Raw genomic sequence first — 12,939 nt, 5'->3', positions numbered from 1 at the left:
AAAGATATTAATTAAAAATAAGAAATTAAAATTCAGACCCAACACTTTTAAGAGGTATTTGTTTATTTTTTATACGAATATTACAAATTGAAAATTTTAGGGCTGAAGTAATCTTGACAAATACTTCTTAAAAATGCACAAGTCAAATAATTATATTAACAAACAGATATTTTTAAAGAATAAGAAGTAAGACTCGTGCATTTTTAAGAGTAAATTTTATATTTTTTCAAATTGGTTTGTTGCAAAGGTTGTTATTTTGGGCAGCCGTAGGCCCAACATGACCCGCCACGTCTCTCTTAGCATCTTCAGCATAATGCAAATGCAAATGTAAAAACATAAACGTTACTAGAATATTTGGCATCAAAAAAATATGTTAATAAACTATTTAATTTGACATGTCATAGAGTTCTAGTCCTATTTAACTTTGAAAATATGCAATAAAAAAACCCTAATCCTAATCAAACTTGGAAATAATAAAAGATAACTAATAAAAATAACATCTGATAATTTTTTGAATATAAACTCGATCAAAGATAACTAATAAAAATGTGTCTTTCTTTACTAAGCAGTCATGCTAAAATGACCGAAGTACAAAAATAAAATGCCATCATTTAAGTAATACTATTTTATTTATGCTATTATTGTAAATTTATCTTATGTTATTAATAACTTACAAGTTATCTTTTAATAACTTACAAGTTATTTTTCGTAACTTGCAGGTTATTTTCCGTAATCTGTAAATTATTTTTTCGTAACCTGCATATTATTTTTCATAGTGACATTAAATTTTTGTGTAGTAGTATAAATAATAGAAAAAAAACAATAGTTAAAGTTAAAATTTTCTCAAACACAAAATTGACTTTTTTTTTTTTTTTTGTCTTTTCAAACTCTACTACAAAATTCGACATAATATAAAGGGGTTATATGGATAAAAAAATTTGTTAATAGATAATTTATGTGGAAGAGTTTCACACTTTCCGTAAGTCTGTAATTGATCATGCCTTTTCATGATAGGCTAAGAAACAGTTAAGAAAATTAGATATGTGACTATATGTGAGAGCTTTTAATTGTAACAGTAAAGTTAGATGTGACTTTTTATAAGAGCTTTTAACTGTAACAAAACTAGAATTAAAAACTCGAATTGATAAAATGAATGAAGTTTAGATAAATTTCACAAAGAAATGTATTCTAACAAATCCTACAAAAGTTTTTCTACAAGAAAGGGAAATGATTTTCTAAAACTTGTCAAATTGGTGAAAGATACTGGCCAACATCATGGAAATCCAAGATATATACATATTACATATGGCCTAAATTCTCTGATCTCATCTCAGTGTCTGTTTTTTGTTTTTTGTTTTAATTTGAAGACATGTGGGACCAAAAAATTGAAATATCCCTCATTTTAATTCCATGCTACTAAATATAAAAAAGGATAAATTATTTTTTTATTAAAAAAGTTAATTAAGTTAGATTAGATCTTCCCCACTTGGAAATTGAGATTTCCAAATCTTTAAGACGAAATCGAATAATATTTGAGGGAGACAACTGATCAACTCCCCAGAGCAAGTTACACTTAGAACAATAACATTAAAAAAAATGTGACACTTTTATATAAACGTATGCTTTTTCAAGAAAATCCCACAAAAGCAAACGCCGACACTTTCTTAAACTCTAATTTTCTACTGAAAAAAAAAGTAGATACACACATACCTACATTATGTTAATATAATATGACTATATCTTAATGGCAACTCTCTCATTTTCATTATTTATTTAAAAAATAATATATTATATTAATAGAGTTAACTTATAAAACAGTAAATATAAAGAATCACTTTATTTGTCACTCTTTACATTTATTATTTTACATGTAAATTCTATTAATATAATATATTATTATATTATATGCAATAATGAGGTTTTTTTTTTTTAACTCTTATATTCCTTTCATTTTCATCACAAGTAAGTCTATTCATCATAATAAATTTATTGTATTATAGCATATCACCATTTTGTACTATCTAGTAGCTAGTATTGAGATCTATTATAAAACATGTCGTGAATGAAGGGCGTTTAGTTCGTTGATTTAAGTTTTTAATTCGAGTTGAGATGTGATTTTATGTGAGAACTTTTTACTGTAATAAAAAAAATATGATTATTTTTTAAAATTTTTTACTGTAACAAAATTTAAATTAGTAAAATAAACGGCCGAAATAAAAAGGAATATGGACACTCATTCCTACTTATCTGAGTTAGCCATGCAGAGTGTAGGCCATTTTTTATCATTTTTTTAAAGAATAAGAAGATCTACTCTCTCACTTTTTTTTTTTTTTTTTTTTTAGAGAAGATCTACTTTTCTTATCTCAAAACCTTTATATTGACCGACTATTATTCTTAAAAAAAAAAAAAAAAAAATCTCCATTAGCTGATTTTGAGTTGAAAAAATTCTAAGCCTCTCTACCGGTAATACTAGTTTCTAACTCTTAGATTTAGTCAAAATTACATCACATTAAATAAATATATAAAACACATAATTTTTAATATATATCTGATGGTTGAAAAGTAGATAACTTGGTAGTTAATTTTTTCATGTCCAATTAGAGAAATTCACACACACACACACATATATATATATGCCTCGTTCACTTCGCAGATTCGAGTTTTTAATTCGAGTTGAGATGTGATATTTTCTGAGAGCTTTTCACTGTAGTAAAAAAAGTTAGATGTGATATTTTCTGAGAGTTTTTTACTGTAAAAATCTAAAACTGAAAACTCGAATCGGTGAAATGAACGAGGCCATGGTTTTGCGTGCATCAAATATATTGATTCGTATAGATCTACACGAATGAATGAATGAATGCGTGAAATTAATCCATTACAGCCTGGTGATTGCACATGATCAAAACCCACATTTGGGACTCTTATTTGTTAAGAGTATAGTTGTGGTTGAAGTAGAACATGGCCAGCTGCAGTAAGTAGATTTTCTCAAAAACCTTAATAATGGGTGGAATAATTGTGTTCTGTGCCTTGTTTTGATTCCAAAATTAGATTCTCATGCTACAAATGAGCTTATATTTTATATCATGTGTGTGTGTGTGTGTGTGTTTTTTTTTTTTTTTTTTTTTTTTTTTTGTACGTATACATGTATAATTTTTCCTTTAATTTTTATTATCTTAATTTAAAAGCCCAGATTATTTTTTATTTAAGTGTTGTGCTAGGAGAAGCCAAATCAATGTAGATTTTTTTAAAAAAAGTTGTTTTTTTTTTTTTAAAGAAAGCATGTTATTATTATTATTATTTAAAAAAGGAACAAAAATTAGAGTTACTTTGCATATATATATACGTTCAAGTTCAGATTCGTTTGTATCTATACATATTCTTTTTGTTCATGTAAGGTCAAACCAAGCTTTAGGTGGGGGTAAAAAAAAAAAAAAGTGACTGTAGCCTATACCAATTATTACTCCATTTTTTTTTTTTTTTTGCATTAATGATCTCTTTAGTTTGTCAGGGCAACTTGGGTTGGAAGTTTCCATAATGTGTGGCACCGATTAAGAACAGCTTTACTTGTATATAATATGACATTAGCAGCAAGACAATTATCGATGTCTTTTGAGATTAAATAACACATTTTGGCGTTCCCAAGGTTCTTAAAAAAGCTTGGATTATTCTTTATAGTTTGTAGTATTATCCACAAAAATGATTTGGGTTTAAGAAAAAGTTAGGACTGATAACCACACTTCTAATGCAAGTAACTATGAACTCTTTTACTATAAATTATTATTGTTACTCTTAAAAAGTGAACAAAAGGGTTAGTGCTGCCCAAAAAAAAAAAAAAAAAGGAATGATAAACATGATTTCATGTTATCAAAGACTTCAAATGATTGAGCAAGATAAGGCATGAAAAGTCTTAATGAAAATGTCGGGCAAATTTCCCTCTTTACACTCCGAAAATAAAAGTACCTGTCAAGAAAGGTCAAAGTGGAATGGTGATGAGTAATCCTTTAGTTTTTAACAGGTAAAACACTTGCTGAACGGCACCGTTTTAAAACTCATTTAGTCTCTAATCATAGTCCTGAAATTAAGCTAATTCTTTAAAATCAATTTTTTTTTTTTTGGTGAAAGATAAAAATTAGCATGACCTCGCAATTATTAGGTGTAGTACATGCTCAAAAAAAAAAGAAAAAAGAAATGAAAAAGAAAAAGAAAAATTATACTTGATTACTAATTTTGAAAAACATCTAAAATTTCCTATGTATTGTTATCTTGTAACTTCTTAATCTGTCTTGAAAAAGAATTGCATTCTATAATTGGAATATTGGTTGTAATAGTATTGGTGCTAAGTGACTATATAACATGGTATTTAAAGTACAAAATATGCTTGAGAATGAGGAAAATCAAAAGACACTTTATTAAACTTTTTTCATTACAATCTGACAAAGAAGCTTACAGAGATAACAAAAGGTAACCAATTACAAATGCACTACTTTTCAACTACGATCTCATTCCCGACAATCTAGCAAAACCTACAAATTCCAAACCCCAAGAAAGAAAAGAGACAAAATTTGACAAATGACAAACAATAACCTCAATCAAAGAAAAAAACAACATTTTGCTTTTCTAAACCTACCGCTGTTTCTGCTTCTTAATATTCCTTGACAAATGATCCTGTATGACATTGTTCAGAATATTAACAGCAATATTTATCTTTGTAACTTCAAAGCTTACTTGAATTCGAGCTATCAAAGAGATTTGCTGAGGAGAAGTGAACAGCAAGAACTTTTTCTTTTTGTTTGTTTGTTTTTGTTTTTGTTTTTTTGTTTTTTTTTTTGCCCTTTTACCCCAATTTGATGAATTTAAATGAGGTGATGATGAAAACATATAGTACAACTTGCAAGCAACAATTGCTCATAGAACCCCCCCAAACTTGTACGTTTTGCTGCAGAGGACAAAGATTTGTGACATTGGATGACAAACAATAAGAGGATTCTCTGTCAACTTGTAGGCATAATATATATTTTTATCATTATCCTTGCAACTAAAATCAGCTGGGGATTATGGTGCCAACATAGCCAAATCCACAGATGAGGAAGGTGAAGGTTTGCAGGAAGAGGTACACGAAGTAGTTGTTCTTCCCGTGCACGAAATCGTAGCATCCGCATAAGAAGAGGAACACTCCAAATCCAAGCTCCAAGAGGTGAAGTCTGCGATTGTTTACAACAGCAAAGACAAAAAATGCACATTAGGAAAATAAAAAGTATTTGAGTGTATTATAATCACCATGTATAATTATTTGATACAAGAAGATAAATTAAAAAGTAAGCTTTTTTCTTTTCTTAATTATTGTCTCAAAGAAGAAGACAATAGAAGAAGAGTGTTGTGAAGCTTATAGCTAAGACTGGACCTTTTGTCTCTTTGCAACTAAAACCAACAAGAAATCCAAATTGATTGAAATTTCTAACTTGTTTATTTTTATGTAGGATAAGAGCAAGCTAAAAAACAATAAACTATTTCCTTTACTTGTGGGGTTAGGTCATAAAGTCTTAATAATTTTTATGTATCATCCATGTGGTTGGTTTTGAGCCCCAATGAGTGCCACAAATAATGCAGAAACGACATTTACTCTCTTTGTCTCAGTGTACATGTGCTTGTCAGTGTAAAATTGCTTATAAAATTCCATTGATGAAGACAAAAGTAACATGCCTAGAGCAGAAAGAAAGAATTCCGGGGTGACACTGAACACGCACCTGTCTCCGAACTTGAATCGCGGTTTCTTGAACAATTTGAAGGGTGTTTTCTTGTTGGCAGCATCTGACTCTGCTTTCTTCTTGAGGGTATCTCCCAATTTCTCAGTGACAACCCATTCATTGGCTCTCCCGGCTTCTAGAAGGCCAATGAAAGTCGCCTTGGTCCGGTGCAGGGACATCACATTCTCGAACAGAATCCAGTAAAACAAAAGATGAATTGACCTGCAAAGTTCAAGAACAAGAATGCTATGATCATTTCTTTTTTTTTTTCACATTGTGATGTAAAAGAAGAAAACAATTATAAAAACAAAAAAAAATTGCAGGGTGCAAAAAAATCAGACCTTGGAGTTCCAACTGAATTGAGAATTGTGATAATGGAAGGAATATAAACAGCTCCCCAGATTGGAACATGGACTTCAGGAACCAAAATGGTCAGAGGAAGTACAACACAGTAGAAGATGAAGGTCACCATGTGAGCTATGATCTTCCTCACAAAGAAGAAACTGTAAATGACATACACTTTCTTCCAGAACTTCACTTTCTGCAGAGAAACAGATAGACAATAAACTATCAGAAACTATTGCAAATGTCATATAATATACGATATATCGCGAAGTGGAGAGCTTGTTAACCTTATTTTTTACGATTTCCATGACCATTTTCCTGAACAGATTTGCAGGGCCACAAGACCACCTGTGCTGCTGAAAACGGAAGGCTTTGAAAGTACTAGGGAGTTCACTTTTTGCCTAGATTAGTAGAAAGAAAGTGTAAGAAAATTCATTAACTATCACTATAGTATAAGACATTAGTAATGTTCTATTATAGCTATATTGCGTTGTAATGAAAATTCTTTTAAGTACTAACTCTGCAAGATGTTAGTTACTTTCCAGACACAATGAGGAATACCTGAAGTTCACCAAGGTACACAAATTTCCAGCCTCTGAGACTCGCACGGACGGCGAGATCCATATCCTCGACCGTGGTTCGGTCTTTCCACCCGCCTGCCTCGTTGATTGCAGCAATTCTCCAAATACCAGCAGTTCCTGAAACACACATTCGACACTTCAAATTCAGCTTACAGAACTTCATAAGTGTCAAAAAAAAAAAAAAATTACAATTTTAATTCGAAGCCTAACACAAAGGCCGTGTTTAGAATTAATCCCGTATTTGTTATTCACTTTTTTTGAAAAAAAAATGAAAACGTTTTCAAAACGGCGTTTGGCGCAATAAAGACGAAAAACGGAAATAAAAACAATTTTTTAGTTTAATATCAAATGAGAGAAAAATGAAAAATGACTTTTAGTCATTTTTCATTTTTTATTTTTGTTTTCTCCTCTCTCGAGCAGAGAGAGACAAAGAAAGACATTAATGGGTTTTTTTACACTAAAAATAATCTCTTAATAAAATTACTAAACATATTTTTAAAAATAATTTCTGTCTGAGATTGAAAACGTTTTCATTTTTATTTTTATATAGAAAATAAAATTATTTTAGAACGAATTCTAAACGCGCCCAAAGTTTTCAAGTCCCTTATGTGATCATCATGACACCAATGGATATTTTCAACTGCTTATGGAGAGCTATAAAGTTTACGTAAGAGTGGTGCCCAATTTGCTTATAGAGGAGCTATTTTCACTTGTTAAAACTATAACAACAGTGAAACAAATATGAAAGCTATTCAAAGTTATTTCGTTTTTGTTTTATTTTTTTATTTTTTATTTTTGTATTATTGTCTAAGACTTGTTCACTAGTGTTATTTTTGAACTAGTCTTCATGATATCAATTTGGCTGCTTTGAACCAGTTTTTATGCGTGATGTACCCATTTGAATAAAAAACGAAAATAGAACCCAAAAAAAGGGGAAAAATTCAAGTATAAAGCATAAAAGAAAGAAACTCTGCTTATGCGTTTGTATAGCCGGTCCCAAGCCCAGGTAAAGGAGGAGGATTGCGGTAGGTTAACGGTCAGTGTAAAAATAAGTCACTCTCATGAATTTTATTTACACAGAAACTGCGTAAAAAAGTGAAATCTATATAGCCGACCCTAATTAAATTAGGATTAAAACTTGTTGTTGTTGTTGTAACTTGTAAAGCATAAAAGAAAGAAAGATTACCATTGAAGCCAAAGAAGGCATGTGTGGCTGAGCCAACTTCTTGCTCAACCGTGAAATGGTAATCCAACGACATCTCTTGCATCCTTGTCAACAAGCATTCATCACTATTCACTGCAACCCCCAACAAAACCAACCACTTTGAATTAGTAAAACTTTACTTTTATTCATAATTCATAAAAATAAAATATGTTACACATTTATCCTCTTATTTATTTATTGAAGAGAATCAACTTCATAACCTCAACATTTATTTAGGCCCCGTTCACTTCGCTGATTCGAGTTTAGAATTCGAGTTGAGATGTGACTTTATGTGAGAGCTTTTTACTGTAGCAAAAAAGTTAGATGTGATTGTTTATGAGAGCTTTTTACTGTAGAAAAACTCGAATTCTAAACTCGAATCAGCGAAGTGAACAGGGCCTTAAGCTATGCTTATAATTATACCATCTAATTAATGTCTTTAACACATTGTTATGAGTAACATTATGCACAATTAAGTGGACGTTTAATTCATGTATTTAAAATTATTTTTAATTTACGTATATTTTTTATGAGAAAAAATATTATAACGAGTTGTGAATTATGACATGAATTCTCGTATTAAATACTCGCAATTGAAATACATTTGAAAAAAAAACAAAAATGAAATAATTTAAAGATAAAGGTCGGGGTGGTCCCACACCCACGACAGTCCTCTGATTGAGGAGTTGGCAGCCTCTCATTAGTTGCTGTCCCAATAATAGAAAAAAAAGAAGCTCAAAAAGTTAGTAACCCGTTTTTGTCCTCACGTGACACAAACCACAACGTGCCACGTGACAAGGAGCACGAGCTCCAAGTGTCGGTAACAAGGGAGTGAGGGCCCACCACAAGGGCTGACAGTACATGACTGTAGCCCTTTATTTTTATTTATTTTTTTAACTTTTTTGAGGTAAATAAGACCTTTATTATTATTATTATTTTTTTTTTTTGTTAAAGGTAAAACTCAACTGCACGTGGAGAGTGCGGCAGAAAAAGATGAAGAGACGAATCTGAAATGACGACAATACCCCTTTCCCTTGCACAGCTTTCAATGCGGGGAAAGGGGGGCTGACCTTTTTCCGTACAATCCGGGGTCGTTTATTTGAAATGACGAAAACATCCTCGGAATTCTAGCACCATTCACTGGCGCTGAATCTCTATATAATGGTCCCGTTTATTTTGCTGATTTGAGTTTAAAATTTAAATTTTTTTATAATAAAAAACTCTTATAAATAATCACATCTAACTTTTTTATTACAGTAAAAAACTCTCACATAAAGTCACATCTCAACTTGAATTAAAAATTCGAATCAGCGAACTAAACAGACTTAATAATTACGTCAATATCGCACTTAAGGTTTTAGGACAGTTACGTCATTTCAGCTGTTGGAAAGAAGGAAAATGACATGGACATTAAACTGCGAAAGCACAATTAGTGAGGGGGACATTTAGAGAATGTTTGACTTATGTGTTTAGAATTATGATTTAAAATTATTTTTATTTTATGTGTATTTTTTATGAAAAAAAATACTAGAATTATGATTTAAAATTATTTTTATTTTATGTGTATTTTTTATGAGAAAAAATATTGTAGAGAACTATAAATTATGATTAAAAATCACAAATAAATATAGAAAATAAACATCCCAAGCTATAATAGTTATTGCATTACCACATAATCATATGAGAAAAGAAAAACATCCTATGAATAACACTCCACGAGAATGAGAAATTGACGTACTCAACATCATAAATGTGGAAAAAAACGCAAGGAATTATATGAACATGGAAACACTAAAATTTCCACGAATGAATCACATCGACATTTACTAAAATGGACCACTATTAATAGATGGAATTCATTTTGCCCTAATTAACCTTTGCAATCATGGGTAACGTATGAAATATGAATGAAAAAAATAATAATAAAAAAGACTTCTGATCTGGACATTGGTAATGAATCTTACACGTATAACTGTCTTTAGTTTAGATTTTTCAGTGGCTTTTTAAAAAAAAAAAAAGAAATGGTGAATTATACGGACATGGGTCCCACAGAAATACAGTGATGGATGTGGAGACTAATTGCACTAAATGAGAAATTGAGATACTCATCATCATAAATGTGGAAGAAAAAAACGTAAGGAATTACATGAATATGAAACCGTTTAGAGTGATGTGTTATGATTTTTAATTCGTTACAGTATTTTTTTTATAAAAAAATTATACGTAAATTAAGAATAATTTTAAATTATAATTTATAAATCTATGAACTAAAGGTTCTTTAAAATTTTCATGAATGAATCACATCGCCGTTTACTAAAAAGGACCACTATTAATAGATGGAATTCATTTTGCCTTAATTAACCTTGCTATCATGTGTAACGTATGAAATATGAATGAAAAAAGAAAAAAATAATAATAATAATAATAAAGGCTTCTGATCCGGACGTTAACACCTATAACTGTCTTTAGTTTAGATTTTTCAGTGTTTTTTTTTAATTTAAAAAAAGGTGAATTATATGGACGTGGGTCCCACAGAAATACAGTGATGGATGTGGGGACTGATGAGATGAGCCGAGTGCTAAGTGAAGCCCACCCCGTGATTGATGGGCTTTCTCCTTTGTGGACCCCACATTTTTTCCTCATGCAGGTTACAAACAATCACGCCGACGAAAACAGTTAAAAAAAAAAAAAAAAAACTTTTGACATAGGGATACTAGGGGAATAGAAGTAGTAATGATATATATATATATATATATATATTTAATCTTACGAGATAATTTTTCAAGAAAAATAATGCAAAATTATTAAAAACGAAAAAGCCAAAATAGATAAAATCTCCTCAGCAAGAAATGAAAGACCACCGACAGTCGTCCTAAATATTTTAAAACAGGAAAAAACAGGCAAAATATTAATTTAACCGTGATCAATGGCTCCCAAGAAAGAACACAAAAAGAAGAAAACAACAACAAAAAAAAGAAAAAAAAAGAAAAAAGTGGAGTAGTGAAAATACCAAATCGCCAGCGAGCTTGGACCAAAGCAATGTCGGGGTTGTGGACCAAGAAAGGGATGGATCGGCGGAGAAAGTCTGGCTCCGGCCGAAAATCGGCGTCCAAAATGGCCACGTACTCACAGTGCTTGACGTAGCTTCTCTTAAGCCCTTCCTTAAGAGCACCGGCTTTGTAACCTGTTCTGTTTTCCCTGATTTGGTAAGTTATGTTTATGCCTTTGCTTGCCCATCTCTGACACTCCAATTCCACCATTTGCTGCAAGCAAGCAGGCAAAAATCCCCAATTTTTAGCCATTAGTGGCAAAAATAAAAATGGCACAAACACAAACCCATTTCCCTAAAATCACTCGCATTTGGTATAAACATTCAATGGTTGTAATCAAACAAGCCCATTTCGCAAAATGTGGCCAAATCCTTTTCGGAACTTTTGCTTTTCATAAATGGTGATAAAAATTGGAGCAATTCCATTTCATGAAAATGGCCAAAACGGACAGAACCAGCGTGTACTGTTTCTGTCGGTTTTGGTTGTTTTGTGAGTTTAGTCGAAACCGGACACTGGATCAGAAAATGAGAATTTTCATCTGTACTTCGAAAAAAATGTGTCATTTTGCAGAGAAATGAAAAGCATTTATTGTATATATATTTTTTTAGTGCTTTTGTGGAATTGTACCTTGATTACTGGATCAGTTGAATCGTCGAGAACTTGGATCACGAGACGATCGGACGGCCATGAAAGCCCACATGCGGCACCAATTGAGATCTTGTAAACCTGACCACAAAAAACCCAAAAAGAACCACACTTTTAGGCTTTTCATCTTCTTCTCCAAAACCCAGAAACAAATAGAGAGAGAGAGAGAGAACATAATCATGACAATGCTAAAACAGAGGAGAGAAACCAAAACGACAAACCTCTTTTTCATTGAACATGGGGATTTGGATCAAAACGACAGGGAAATTGGAGCTTCCCATTTCAACATCGTCCTGAATGGGCTCGAACTTGTACCTCTTTTCTGGTTTTTTCCAAAAGAGTTTCACCAGAATGATGACGATTCCCATGTAAAGCCTCTCCATGAAAAGCATGAGAGACATGGCCAAGCAAATGTAGACGCCCAGCCTCAGGAGAGGAACTATCAATGGCGCTTTGATCAGCTCCCACATCAGACCGATTTGCGACGCAATGTCGTATCCCGGGTTTTGAAACGTTTCTGGGATCAGAATTTTCTGTGACGTTTCGGCCATTTTTTTTTTGGGTTTTGGTTCCTCTGCTTCAACCAAAACAGAGGAAGAAAAAGAAAAATGAAAAACCGGGGAATGTGAGAAATAAGAATATGAGGTCGCCCTTCTCTCTCTCTCTGTTTTTCTCAGTGTCTAAGATGGAAAGTACAGAAAAAGCTTCTTTCTTTCTGTACTTTCCGTTCTCCCAAACAGACCCTTCCTTTTCTCTTTCTCACAAACTGTTCTGACGACTAATATTTCTGCTTCTTGCAAGCAAAAATGAAGCAGAGACAGAAGAGCATTGAGCAGTTTATGAGCGAGAGAGAGAGAGAGTTTCAAAGAGAGAGAATGAGGAGTGTCTTTTTATAGTCATTTTGGTCCTGTTTGAGATTTTGTATTTATTTGGTTACGTAAATATTCATTTATTAATTTTTCTTTTCTATTAATGGCCAGGCTTTTATGGATTATAATTTTGCTTTTCTTTTTCGAAAGATAATTCTTTTTCTTTTTTACTTTGATTAAAAAAAAAGAGAAAATTATGGGTGTGTCATCTGTCTTCTATATAATGGTTGAAGTATGCTAATATATCGATAGTTTGAATTTTTTGGCTGATAAATTTACATAAAATTATATAAAAATAAAAATATATATAAAATTAATAGTTAAAAAAATTTAATTCATTGAAACGTAAGACATATCAGAAAATCTTTCATAAAAATTTACTAAAAAAGCAATAAGGGTCATACTTAAGAATCTCGCAATAAGAGTCCTACTTAATTTTATTTAAAATATGAGAAAAAAGATAAATATTTTTTAAAATATGAGTTGAGATTTTTATTATTA

The 12,939-nt window shown here is 31.4% G+C and overlaps 1 protein-coding gene across 1 annotated transcript; it reads right to left on the bottom strand.

Moving 5' to 3' along the window:
* Positions 1-4,388: 4,388 nt before the first annotated feature.
* LOC21386831 (glucomannan 4-beta-mannosyltransferase 2) lies at positions 4,389-12,443 on the bottom strand. The gene is made up of 9 exons (XM_010090857.2): positions 11,791-12,443; positions 11,552-11,650; positions 10,885-11,137; positions 7,857-7,967; positions 6,651-6,787; positions 6,377-6,490; positions 6,086-6,285; positions 5,745-5,966; positions 4,389-5,201 (listed from the first exon to the last, which is right to left on the bottom strand). Exons 1-9 carry the CDS (start codon positions 12,118-12,120, stop codon positions 5,042-5,044), a joined length of 1,626 nt encoding a protein of 541 aa, XP_010089159.1. The 5' UTR covers positions 12,121-12,443; the 3' UTR covers positions 4,389-5,041.
* Positions 12,444-12,939: the final 496 nt, after the last annotated feature.

This window comes from Morus notabilis, unplaced genomic scaffold (assembly GCF_000414095.1).
Source record: "Morus notabilis unplaced genomic scaffold, ASM41409v2 Scaffold1993, whole genome shotgun sequence".
Lineage (NCBI taxonomy): Eukaryota > Viridiplantae > Streptophyta > Magnoliopsida > Rosales > Moraceae > Morus > Morus notabilis.
The sequence above is the reverse complement of the archived record's forward strand: the minus strand, read 5'-3'. Positions and strand labels throughout refer to the sequence as shown.